The following is a 13,331-nucleotide window of genomic DNA, read 5'->3' as shown; positions in this document are numbered from 1 at the left end:
CATTTTATGAGCAGTCTTATTCACAGCATATGTAATTAAAATATTACAGTTACAGGATTATAAATATGTTCCAAATAACGCTATTTTTGATATTTTGGGTTCAGGGCAGAAAATCTGAGCACCTCATAAACCAAAGAATGTAAAGTCCACTGGTTGAAAGGTTATATTTGTTGAATGAAAGAAATATCCACTTAATAAACGTCTCTGCTCTATATGGATGGATCGTTAAGCAGAAAGATGGAGGCGGTAGAAATGAAAGTACTTTTACGTGTTTCATCTCGCTGAAGGCTGGGTGTGACGCACCCCGTGATGTCATCCAGGTTAAGGTGTGCCTGACTGGTGTTCCTCCCGCCCACACAGGCAGCAGCGCTGCTGATTGGCTGAGGCTGTCAGGACTTTGACACTTCCTCATGTTAGTGGTAGTTTTAAGGACTAATTCCTAGCCGCCGTCTGTGACACAGTTTTAAGGAACAGGTACGTTTATGTCAGTTATTATAGTTTGTGTCAGAATTATTATTGTTTATGTGAGAGTTATTGTTTGTCAGAGTTATACCAGAGTTATTATGTCTATGACACGCTAACGCTAGTTCGTGAGTTTTCAATCAAGTTTTATTTATATAGCGCTTAATCATGACAGCAGACATTTCAAAGCGCTTTAACAGACAGAGAAACCCAACTGAACCCTCCAGAGCAAGCATAAGCGACAGTGGCGGGGAAAAACTCCCTCGATGAGGAAGAAACTCCGGGCAGGACCCAGACTCTTTTGGGCGGCCATCCGCATCGACCGGTTGGGTGGAAAAGAAATCAAAGGAAGATAAGAACAGGGTCAGAGAGAGAGAGACAGAGAGAGAGTGAGACAGGCCAGAGAGAGACAGTATCAATATGGTTAAGGTTGATAAAGTCAAGGCACAATTACAGCTGTGTGGATGACTGTATGGAGGAAGGAGGGAGAAAGGAAGCAGGACCCCAGCCGATGGATAGTTGAGGGGTGGTACTGGTGGGCTTGGAGGAGAAGGTCCACAGCACATGGAGAGATGGGGGTGATACTGGTGGGCTCGGAGGTGCAGGTCCACAGAGGAAGGTCCACGGCGGCTGGGAGGATGAGGGGTGGAAAAGTAAGATGACACCAAGGAAGAGAGGCAGCAGGACCCCAGTCGATGGTTTGGTGAGGGGTGATACTGGTGGATGGGAGGTGCAGGTCCACAGCAGATGGTCCACAGCGGATGGGTGGATGAGGGGTGGAACAGTATGGTGGCGCGGAGGAAAAAGGAAGCCGGACCCAAGCCGATAATTAGGTTAGGGGTGGTACTGGTGGGATGGGAAGAGCAGGTCCATAGCAGATGGGCGGATGAGGGGTGAACCTGAGAAAAACCTGTGAGAACATAGAGCACAGAGACTCCAGGGAAGAAATTTAGTTACTAGGGTGTGATTGGAGACTTGGAGAGTGAGGTCAGAGAGGAGGAGGAGTAACAGATGGTTGGAGAGAAGGGGGAGGAGAGAGGAACTCAGTGAGTCTGGATGTTGAGTCTCCAGCAGTGTAGGTCTGTATGAAAATAAAGGTAGTAACCTAAGTTGTCATTAATTGTAAAATTTATGAAAAAGAAAAGTTTTAAGTCTAGTCTTAAATAGTGAGAGGGTGTCTGCCTCCTGAACTGAGGTAGGGAGGTGGTTCCACAATAGAGGGGCTTGATAGCAAAAGGCTCTAGCCCCCGTCCTACTTTTATAAATTCTAGGAACCACCAGTAGGCCAGTATGTTGAGAGCGTAATGCTCTAGATGGATTATAAGGAACTAAAAGTTCCTTCAGGTAGGTCGGTGCCTGGCCACGAAGGGCTTTGTAAGTGAGGAGGAGTATTTTAAAATCTATCTTAGCTTTCACAGGAAGCCAGTGCAGAGAAGCCAGTCTTGAAGACCAGCTTACCTCAAAGACTCAACTTCCCATGACCCACTTGTAGTTTAGTTTCTTTAGACAGAATTTCATCTGATTTCGAGCTGCTGTCCATACATTTCTGTCATGACTTTCAGTTTTGTTGAAGTTGAAATGCTGGTGACTTCTCACCATTCCAGCACGTTTAGTAAAGTGGTGTCACTTCCTGTAGGTGGGTGTAGTCCACCTGAATGTTATGTTTCCATCCATTTTCAACCGCTTATCCAGGGCTGGGTCGCGGGGGTAATAGTCTCAGCAGGGATGCCCATACTTGCCTCTCCCCAGACACCTCCTCCAGCTCCTCTGGGGGGAGCCCGAGGCGTTCCTAGGTCAGCCCAGAGACAAAGTCCCTCCAGCGTGTCCTAGGTCTTCCTCGAGGTCACCTCCCAGTAGGACAAAGAATAAAAATGATGGTCATTTACCTTTTAACTGCTGTCCTCATTGTTTTTTGCCCTCTTTGGTTCATGCCCTCTTGCCCCACCATGAACAACAGAGTGAATTCCAGTCCTCCTTCTGAACTTCTCCAATCACCCACGCCATGCCTTAAACTCCCGGTGTTCTTCGCCGACTTTCCCTTGACTGAATCCTCCTTCACAAGGTCATTAAAAATGACAGTTGCCTTTTCGCAAATTATGGCCTTGGACATTGTGTCACCAGCCATCTCTTTCTCCTTTATACACACGAGAAACAACCTCTCCATTTCATCATTCACTGCTGACCTCCTCTTCGAAATTATAGCGAGGCCTTTTGAAGGAGTTATAGAGTTTTATGGCTTCCTTTTGTTTTAATAATGTGGTGATTGTAGATGCATTACGGCCATATTCTTTGGCGAGATCAACCAAACGCATCCCTTTGTCTTGCTTTTATAAGATAAGATATACTTTATTGTCCCACATGGGGAAATTTGTCTTGGGCAAGGTGCACTTAATCAGCATCAACATTTTAAAACATACAAGACAATACAAAGATAGCAGCATTGTACATACATAAAAGAGACAAAACTTCCCAACCAAGAGGATATCACTGTCCTCAATCAGTGCCAAAAATACAAGAACCAAGCAAATTAGTAAAACAAAATAAAGTGTGTAAACACAATAACATTTAACAGGACCACAGGTCTAATAGAAACATAAGTAAATATAAATAAAATAAAATGCTAAGCACCCTAACAATACGAGGCACCAAAAGTTCATGAGAACAACTAACTAGAGCTTCGAACCACTTTCTTGTCATTTAAAAGCGCAATATAGGTTGGAATAAAAGATCATTTAAAACGGTTGTTTTTGCTACGACAAGTTCTATAACGTCGACCTGAAGGTAAAAGCTCATATTCAGGGAAAAAAATGTGAGAAGGATCAGACAACACTATTCGCCAAACTGAGCACTGACTTCTCAAAGATAGACTGGAGAGAAGGAGAGTCTTTCCTGCCAATCACCTTCATTGCCATCTTCACCATTTTAGATATTTTAGATTTGAGCTGAACAGAGAGAGTCCCAAACCAGGCAGCCATGCCATATCTAATAATGCTCCCAAGAACTGAGTCATAGAAGGTAGACATAACTCCTGAACTTACACCAAAAAATCTCAGTCTATGGAGACAGTGCAGTCTTTGAGCCAATTTGGAACACAGATGGTCCACCTGAACATGCCATTTTAGCTGTTTGTCCATGTAGATCCCTAAGTACTTATAACAAACAACCTGCTCAGTCTGCGTATGACCAAAAACCACTGGATCATGAAGTTATACATTTCTTGGGTCAAAGATCATTTATTTTGTCTTAGTGGTGTTCAAGATCAGGTGACTGTTACCACATACAGTATTAAAGTTGTTAATCTCCTGCATATAGCCCACCAGACTTCCGTCACCCCTCAGAAGGCTCAGTATAACCGTGTCACCAGAAAATGTAAAAATGTAGTTTATTAGGGAGACTACTTCTGCAACCATTAGTGTAGACAGCAGGGGTGGACAGTAACGGAGTAAATTTACTTGAGGACTGTACTTAAGTACGGATTCTGAGGATTTTTACTTTACTCAAATACTAGAATTCTTTTATACTTATTACTCTTACTCGAATACATTTCCAAGGCAAAGATTTTTACTCTTACTCGAGTTAATTTCTGAGAAGGCTCATGAATACTTGTTACTTTTAAGTTTGCCTGTTGTTGTTTTTTTGTTCCCCCCTAAAATTCACTGGCCACACGCACAGAGTACACGTTCTCAACTGGGATTTACGTAAAAGCAGAAAAATACGTCATCCCCTACCCAATCAGCTCAAAACTAGACCGTTGTGGCGATGGAAGAAGAAGCCTCCGTTGAATCTGATGAACATGATGAGCCAGAGTTTTATGAGGCGGAAGAAGAAAACCCACGGCCTCATCTTAAAGACATGTTCGAGTTTGTAGAAGTGAAAAAGGACAACGGAGACTCAGACAAGAAAAAGAACATTTTCAAATACTTATTGTGTTTACCGAAGAAAAACTGACAAAGGGTCACACCTAGACACCTCTGGTCACTTCATTTTACAGAACTACAGACTGACAGAGACTGGTGGACACAGGGCCACAGAGACTGGGGGGCAGGGGGAGACACACAGATTGGGGGGGGGGGGGCAGACACACAGACAGGACATTGAGTTGTTGAAAGCAGATTTAGTTTGTTGTAAAGCAGTGGTTCTCAACCAGTGGTCCACCAGGGTGTCCTTTAGGGGTTCCAGTTGGTCCCCAGTTAAACCAGTTGGTTGGGCCTGTATGGCTCCATTTGGTCTTGTGTGTGTAAGAAGGAGGGAATTGTTTAATAAAATGTGAAAATGACATAATTGTCCTCTTTGATGATTCATTTAATTTTATTTCCATTGTTATAGATGTTGGGGAAGGCTTGGTTCAGTATAACATGATGGTTCTACAGGCAAGAACATCAGTGCAGGTGGTTTCAAAGAGTTTTCTCTGAAACAAGAGATAGAAGGTACTACATATAAAACTGTAAAATGACAGTAATTCAGTCAGGTCCATTCTCACCAAAGGTAAAAAAAAAAAAGAATTTACTCTTACTTTTACTTTAAGTACATTTAAAAGCATTTACTCTTGAATACTTAAGTACATTTAAAAGCAAGTACTTTTTTACTCTTACTCAAGTAATGTATTTACTGGGCTACTCTTACTTGTAGCAGAGTAAATTTTGACCAGAAGTATTTGTACTCTCACTCAAGTACTTGGGTCAAGTACTCTGTCCATATCTGGTAGACAGTAAACAGGAAAGGTGAGCTCACTCCCCATTGTGGTACACCAGTGCTACACAGTCTGGGACTTGAGAGTACAGAGTTAACCTCAACCTGTAAGGATCTGTTTGTAATAAGCAAGTAGAACCATCTGATTATGTAAGGGTTGACATTCATGTTTGATAGCTTCTTTACCAGTAGCTGAGGACAAACAGTATCAAAGGCGGCGCTGAAGTCAGCAAAGAGAACCCGAGCGTAGGCCTTTGGGTCTTCCAAATGCTTGCTAATTAAATGAGTGATGTTGACTGTGGCATCCTCAGTGCTTCGCCCAGCTCTATATGAGAATTGTAGTGGGTCCAAAAAAGGAGCTACATCAGACATGAGATGCTTCACAATTATCGTCTCGAAGCATTTCATTACACTACAAGTTAAGGCAATCGGCCTATAATCCCTGTTCTCTGAAGGACAAGACTCTTTAGGAACAGGAATTACAATAGATTTTTTTCCAGATATCAGGAACAATGTGCATATCAATCGACTGCTGAAATATAGGGCACCAGGCCGCCGTGAGCTCTTCAGAGCACATTTTCAGCTGCATGGCATGTTGCGGATCAATAATGATGCGATGTGAAGCATTACATTTAGGAATAAAATCAAAGGGCTCAACCGGTACCTGAGAAACCGAACCTGTGTCATATCTCTAAAGAACTCATTAGCACGAGCAAGTTCATCAAGAGTGACAATTTGATTTAGCTTTGGATTCATGTTAGTTATTTTTTTCATGAAATCCCACAAGCCTTTGGAGTTCATAGAGCTGACACTATCCTCTAAAGCAGAACGATGGTTACTGCCTCAGTAGCTGATTTAGATCCTTTTGGGCCGCAGCCACACCACCCCTGTGCCAATTTTTAAAAGCCACTTTCTTGCTGTTTAAACAGTCTTTAACCTCCTTGGTGATATATGGCTTGTTGGTAGGAAAGTGAAGGACAGTCTTTTTGGGAACCACAGTGTCCACACAAAACTTAATGTAGTCCGTCACAGTCTCAGTTGCCTCATCCAGTTCCTGGTCATGGAAGATGCTCCAATCAGTGCTTAGGAAACAACCTTTCAGAGTCTCAACACTGTCCTCCGTCCACTGCAGGACAGTTTTCTGAACAGGCTTACTGGATTTAAGAGCAGTCTTATACGTGGGCTTGAGCTGAACAGCAGCATGATCTGAGTTTGCAAGAGGAGGAAGAGCTTTTGCTGTGTAGGCATCTTTGATGTTGCCATAACATTTGTCTAGAACCTTACTTTTTCTCGTGCCACATTTAACATATTGGAAGAAGCCTGGTAACACTGGTTCAAGTCTACAGTGATTACAGTCTCCTAGCAGAAAGACTGGCGCTCCAGGTGTGCATAGCATTTGTGCTTGAACACAACCTAGTTGCTGCTCTGACAGCATTAGCACTAGGAGGAATATAAACCACACAGACAATAATATTTCCGAATTCTCTTGGAAGATAAAAAGGTCTCAATGAGAGACAAATCGGTTCCAGATCAGGGTCACAGTACTTTTCTCTCACGGTGTACTGATGCACACCATGGCGGTGTGTTACCTTAACACCGAAGGGTGAGCAGTGCCTTTCTTCTATAGGCACCTAGCACTGCCATGTTTGGAGAGCGTGTTTCCAGGCCGCTTGTACACAGCAGCTCCCCGACTATCAGGAACAGCACAAGCAGCGTCCATAGTGTTGCCATGACAACACAAGTAGTAGTATCTCCGGAACTAGCTGGCTTTAGGCTAAAGGCGAGCCCCAGCCAGCCAGAGGAAAACAGACAGCTGTAGACGGTAAACTCGAGGAGAAGAGCTAGTCGGCTAGCACGCCAGCTAACAACAGCACAGCTGTAGTCTGTGACTCCAGTAGAAGAGGTAGTCGATTAGCACTACCTCTGTGACTTTCTTGGGGTCCACAGTGAATACTCTAGAAGTTAATATATTTACGTAAAACTATCAGAACACCTCATGGGTCGAGTGCAAATGATAAGGACGCTGCATAGACACCGATCTAGCTACACATAAAGGTCCCTCTTAGCCAATGGGATGCCAGGAAGATACTAGGTAATAGCCAATGGCAGAGCAGGTATAAGAATGTTGCGTTCAGGAAACTTTGGGAGCTGCGAGTATCAGCCCATACTGTATTTTTACCTTTCGTATCCTGAAATTTATTTCGTAACTAGAGGCAATATTTTCCTTTTGAGGCGTTTCGTAACTTGAAAATTTCGTATGAAGAGACTTTCGTAAGTAGAGGTACCTCTACTCAGCAGCTCTCCGCCTCTAAACAGTGTTTGCTGTGCAGCGCTTTCCCCTCCTGAGGCGCCGGATGGTTTGCCAGAATTTCTTTGAGGCTGACCGATAGTCTTCCTCCCGAACTCTTCCCAGACCCAAGTTTTTGTCTCTGCGACTACTGCGGTACGCTGTGCAGTATGTTATGTATTTGTTTTGTTATTGAATTGAGCGAGTTAAAGATGACACTAAACCACACAGGAGATTTAGTGTTCATCAATAGTCACTGATCAATCACTGCTCCAACCCAAAGCTGTAGAGTAACTGCTGGACTGAGTGGAGACAGGTTTGGATTAAACTGGTGTGAATGGAGGAACTGGAACGCAGCGTGTTTTTCATGTGTTCAGATCTGGAGATGGCCGAGCAGTGTGATGATCATGAAGTTCAGGATGGTGGAGACACAGCGGATGCCCTGAAAATCTTTACAAGGTAAGTATTCTCCAATCAGGACTCATTTAATCACCACAACAGGTTTACCTCATCAGTTGGAACACTTCTGTCTGATTGGTTGCATCGATGCATCATGAGATGCTCCAAAAGCATGTGATTTGTTAAAAGACACGGCACAAACTGGTTCAACAAGTCTCTGCAGTTCAGAGGACAGCGAGCAATCGTCATACCTGTCAGAACACGTTACTGAACGTGATGACACCAAAACAGCTCCTCCAGTCTCAAAGTGTGTGTGTGTGTGTGTGTGTGTGTGTGTGTGTGTGTGTGTGTGTGTGTGTGTGTGTGTGTGTGCGTGTGTGCGCGTTAACGTGTGTCTTTAGGAAGAAGGACGAGGACACAAACACTGCTGATGACATGGACACCAGCGGCAGCAGAAAAGCAGAATTCGACCCCTACCGCTACAAGATGGACTACCCCAGCATCGGAACCTGTGTGATTATCAACAATAAGAACTTCCACCGCAGCACAGGTACACACACCTTCAGTAGCGCACACACACCTCCCCCAAGGCCAACTCGCACAGCTCTTGTGATTTGGGAGGATCTGAACCTGTCCCTTCAGTGAGATTTACACAGATGTTGATGGGATGTCTCCTGGGACTCGGTTTAGAGGAAACCTGTCTATTCTGTCTCATCCTACGGGGTGGGGGGTAGCATGTCACACATCTGATGGTATTTCATGACACAAATGCTCCATAAAGTCACTCCTGTAGACATCCCACTGTTGTGCTGATAGCAGTAGTCGGGTCTGATGTAAATGTCCACAGAACACACGGACGCGTGTCAGCTGTGTGAACCAGAACCTGTCTCTCTTTACGGAATGAATCCTGTTTCCCTTGTAGAGCGCTGAGCTTCCTGCTGTCCTGTTCACACTGACATGAAGGTCTTCTTCACGTGCTCCTCTGTGTCCCTCTAGAAATGAGTCCTCGCAGCGGGACGGACGTGGATGCTGCCAGAGCCATGAGGACGTTCTCCAGTCTGGGTTATAAAATCAGATTTGCCAACGATCAGACTGTAGCACAGATGAACCAGCTGCTGTCCTCTGGTAAAACAAGCTACTGTCATTCATTCGGAGTCATCAGTGTGGCTGTTCAGAGTAATACTTTAATTCAGTTCCAGAGCTAATAATCAATTATTGTGAGGGTTTTATTATGTTTATATAGACCAGAGGAGCCTCGTCCCTAAACTTAACAGTTAACATGAAAAAGGAATTTCTATGGCAAAAAAAAAAGTGGGGACATTTTGAAAACCATCGATAAATTCAGAATTCAATCATTTTTAAAAGAAATGGAATTGAATACAGAAGAAGGACGAGTTGATCAATAGTCAACCGATAAACTTTATTGTTGAGCATTTAAAGTTGAATTCTGTCACGTTCTTTCTTTACACGACTTCAGCGGTTCTGTAGCCAATAGGGGGTGGGGGATGGACTGCAGGTAGGTTGCTCCAGGTAGGCCCCGCAGCAGTGGGGAATAAATGGGAATGTTGGTCACCTGGATGGCGGCGCTTCAACCTGTCTGTGCCGGGTCGGGTCCAGAGAAGCCGCCGGTGCTTCTGGATCTCCTCTGGTGGAGATTTTACTTCTGTAGATGCAGCTTGGAGTTGTGTTTAAGGACGACGCCCTTTTAAAGTGCTTTTGAGTCCATTTAGTGAAATGATTGATGGAATTATGTGGCTTTTGTTTGGTTTTTTAAAATAATGCCCGGGGGTTGAAGGTCACACTAATTCAGTGTTTGTTTTATCTCTGTCCCCTGCGTGCAGAAATGTCCCAAGTTATTGATAAGTGGATGTCTCTGGATCGTTAACGATTTGATGGTTTTTATGTGGAGATGTCCTCATCGTGCATTTAGAAATGAAATTACACTGTGACTAATTCAACATGGAATGTTGTCTATCTAAAAGATGGCTCTAAAATGTAGCTTAAACCCATGAATCAGTTCTGTCTGCTAAAGCCCAGCTCCCATTGGCTCACAGTAATCAGCCAATCAGAACGTGTTCTGTGTCTGGATGACTCCTTAAACTAACCCGATCGCCAGAAACTTTCTGTGTTGTTGAGGGTGGATAAATCAGATAAATGTGACAGGAAGTTAGAGTAGAATGAGCCAGAACAATGCTGGTGGCTAAACTAACCCTAACCCAAACCCTAACCCTAACCCTAACTTTAACCCTAACCCTAACTCTAACCCTAACCCTAACCCTAACTCTAACCCTAACCCTAAATCTAACCCTAACCCTAACTCTAACCCTAACCCTAACTCTAACCCTAACCCTAACTCTAACCCTGACCCTAACCTTAACCCTAACTCTAACCCTAACCCTAACTCTAACCCTAACTCTAACTCTAACTCTAACCCTAACCCTAACTCTAACCCTAACCCTAACCCTAACCCTAACTCTAACCCTAACCCTAACCCTAACTCTAACTCTAACCCTAACCCTAACCCTAACCCTAACTTCAAGTTTCAAGTTTATTTATTTTTATATAGCCCAGATTCACAAGCAATGTCTCAAAGGGCTTTAACTCTAACCCTAACTCTAACTCTAACCCTAACCCTAACCCTAACCCTAACTCTAACCCTAACTCTAACTCTAACCCTAACCCTAACCTTAACCCTAACTCTAACTCTAACTCTAACCCTAACCCTAACCCTAACCCTAACCCTAACCGTAACCCATTCCCTGGAACCAGGAGGGACTAAGATGTCAACACGTTTCATTGATTCAGACTAAACTAAAGGCCAAAACACTCAGACAGTCCAGACCGATCCTGTTAGTAATGTATGGTGGAGATGGAGCTTCAGTCTGTTCTGATAGGACAGGACGGACTTTCACTGTCTGGACTCCAGCAGCTGTTAAACGGTTTGTCTGTCCACACACGCGTGTGACTGAAGAGGTTTGTGTTCCTACTGGTGTGTGTGAGGAACATACCAGTACTCTGTTGGAGCTGGAGCTGGACCCTGCTGATGTCAGTGTCTGCTGGTTTAGTGTCCCAGGAGGACCACCGTGACAGCGCCTCGTTGGCCTGCGTGCTGCTGAGCCATGGAGACGAGGGCCTGGTCTACGGAACCGATGGTCCTGAGAAGTTTGAGAACCTGACCAGATTCTTTAAAGGAGATCGCTGCATGAGTCTGCTGGGCAAACCGAAACTCTTCTTCATACAGGTCAGTGACATCACGTGCTCTCATCTGAGTGTTCATCACTACCCTGAGGATGAAGAGGGGGCCAGCAGCGCATCAGGAGTTCTGTTCTACAATGAAGAACCCGCCTCTGGATGAACACATTTATGTTTGTCTGTGAACGGATTGAGTAGAATAAGATTTACAGAGAAGTGATGGAAGAAATCTAATTAATACTCCAGTGTTTGACGTCAGTGGGCTGACACTGGGTAGAGCCGCTGCTGAGTGTTTCAGAACTTTAGATCCTCATTTTGTCCTGAGTGATAAAGATTTATTTTATTACCTGGAAGAGATTCTCTGACAGGAACTTTATATGTGATATAAAAGTAAAGACAGAAAAACAAAGACGTTAAGGCACATGGAAGCATGTCAGGAACTGTGTACAGTGAATAATAAAACCAGGAATGTGTAAACTATTAACAAACCACAACGTTTTATGCTTTTACCACCTGCTAGGGTGTAAATAACCCAAGTTTCATTCCAGTTGCTGTTGTCACAGAGACGTGACCCCTTCACACCGTCTGTGGTGCCCGGGGACGTCCTCTCAGGACATCCCCTCTCTGTTGTCCACTGTGGACACACAGTGAAACGTGTGGACCTTCCTCCACTGAACTGTGTGTGTTGGGCTCGGATCTGGTCCTCTGTTACCCCTGTTGGGGTTCTACCCCACAGAGGTCAGCAGCAGCAGCCACTGAACACCATCATTATTATTATTATCAGTTATAATCATCAATGACTGACTTCATGATTCATTGATAATGTGTCCTCGTCCAGAGGTCACACAGGCAGCGGTAGAGGAGGGGTTAATACCCACGTGGTGTGAGTCTCTGGATCAGACGGAATAAATGTGTCCCGATGATTCCTGATCCGATCTTAATACAGTAATGATAACACACCACTCTAGAAACACGCTAACGCTAACCACTGTAGACCACGTCTCCGTTCCTCCCGGTCCATGATGGACACGGATGGTGGTGCCTCACTGTGGAGGTCCTGAACATGGGCTGGACTCCTGCAGCGGCTCTCCTGTCCCCCCCAGGCGTGCCGCGGTACGGCGCTGGACGATGGCGTCAGCATCCAGACCGACAGCGTGAGCCAACAGACCTCAGAGAGGATTCCGGTGGAGGCAGACTTCCTCTATGCTTATTCCACCGCTCCAGGTAACTCCTCCGAGGACGAACTGATGAATGTCCATTAAATGTCACGAGGACCCGGCAGTAACTGGGTTATGTTCTGGTTCTGGTTCATATATGACGGGTAACCGTCCTGCAGGCTACTACTCATGGAGAAACACGGCCAACGGTTCCTGGTTCATGCAGTCCGTGTGTGAGATGTTGGAAGAGTACAAAGGAAAGCTGGAACTCATGCAGATCATGACCCGAGTCAACCGCAAGGTGGCTCTACACTTTGAGTCTCTGTCCAACCTCCCTGGCTTTGGGGGCAAGAGGCAGATCCCCTGCATGGTCTCCATGTTAACCAAAGACTTCTACTTCCCTGACTAGAGGAGACTTGTCTGACAGACGTGTGAGGAGACGTCTGACGTTTGCTCTCCAGACACTGAGATGTGGCGTTTGCTCTGGAAACGGGGCGATGCCAGTTTTAGTGTGACTGGAGAAGTTTCCATGTTTGGGAAAAGGGGACGGATGAGGGAGGCTGGTGTTCGGCTGTCGAGGAGTCTTCTGTTTAGGAAAGCCAGACACCTTTTAAAATAGTTTCTTGATCAGGGTCCAGGGTGTCGGGACGCGCTCCAGAGATGTGTTTGTTGGGGTTGCAGTGTTCTGGTTTGCGTCTTCAACGCACATTTTTGGACAGGAACGCACGATCATCAGACAGCGTGCGTCCCTGAGACGTACCCTTTAAACACCTACAATAAAACAAATCAATGCTACATTTTTCTGTGATATAATATTGCAAAAACATGCACTTCCATTCAACAAAAATATTCACAATTTATTCATTTCTCCACTTAAATTCTGAACCCAGAACTCACCACTATATCTTGATCTTGCACGGGTTTCTGGTCACAAGACTCACCTGCAGGATTCATCGCTTATGTCATAGAAACACGTCTGCAGGTTTTACTGCAGTGAGAGTGAGGAGTAGAACAGTATTCTCTCGTTACTCGTGGTTAGTGTTCCAGGATTACCTGCAAAAGGTGGGAATCTGAGATATAACGACCAAACATTTATTTTATTATTTACATATAATTTCAACGTTTAGGTAAACTGTGTGGGTTCT

At 44.7% G+C, this 13,331-nt stretch overlaps 1 protein-coding gene across 2 annotated transcripts; it reads left to right on the top strand.

Moving 5' to 3' along the window:
* The first annotated feature begins 411 nt into the window (after positions 1-411).
* On the top strand, positions 412-12,997 carry LOC137603089 (caspase-3-like). Of its 2 annotated transcripts, XM_068326292.1 has the most exons (8): positions 412-474; positions 7,816-7,897; positions 8,239-8,387; positions 8,834-8,962; positions 10,903-11,078; positions 11,578-11,767; positions 12,133-12,253; positions 12,366-12,572. In XM_068326292.1, exons 2-8 carry the CDS (start codon positions 7,824-7,826, stop codon positions 12,421-12,423), a joined length of 897 nt encoding a protein of 298 aa, XP_068182393.1. In that variant the 5' UTR covers positions 412-474; positions 7,816-7,823; the 3' UTR covers positions 12,424-12,572. The 2 variants fall into 2 exon arrangements, with proteins under 2 accessions (XP_068182393.1, XP_068182394.1); XM_068326293.1 differs by lacking the exon at positions 11,578-11,767 and having other exon boundaries at positions 12,366-12,997.
* The last annotated feature ends 334 nt before the right edge of the window (positions 12,998-13,331 follow it).

The sequence above is a fragment of the Antennarius striatus genome, chromosome 10 (genome assembly GCF_040054535.1).
Source record: "Antennarius striatus isolate MH-2024 chromosome 10, ASM4005453v1, whole genome shotgun sequence".
NCBI lineage: Eukaryota > Metazoa > Chordata > Actinopteri > Lophiiformes > Antennariidae > Antennarius > Antennarius striatus.
The sequence above is the reverse complement of the archived record's forward strand: the minus strand, read 5'-3'. Positions and strand labels throughout refer to the sequence as shown.

Excerpts from the sequence above, each read along its gene's own strand:
- LOC137603089 (XM_068326292.1), top strand. The coding sequence starts at position 7,824 with ATGGCCGAGCAGTGTGATGATCATGAAGTTCAGGATGGTGGAGACACA. Across the intron at positions 8,963-10,902 it reads GAACCAGCTGCTGTCCTCTG|TGTCCCAGGAGGACCACCGT; the intron begins GTAAAACAAGCT and ends CTGCTGGTTTAG. Across the intron at positions 12,254-12,365 it reads TGCTTATTCCACCGCTCCAG|GCTACTACTCATGGAGAAAC; the intron begins GTAACTCCTCCG and ends ACCGTCCTGCAG.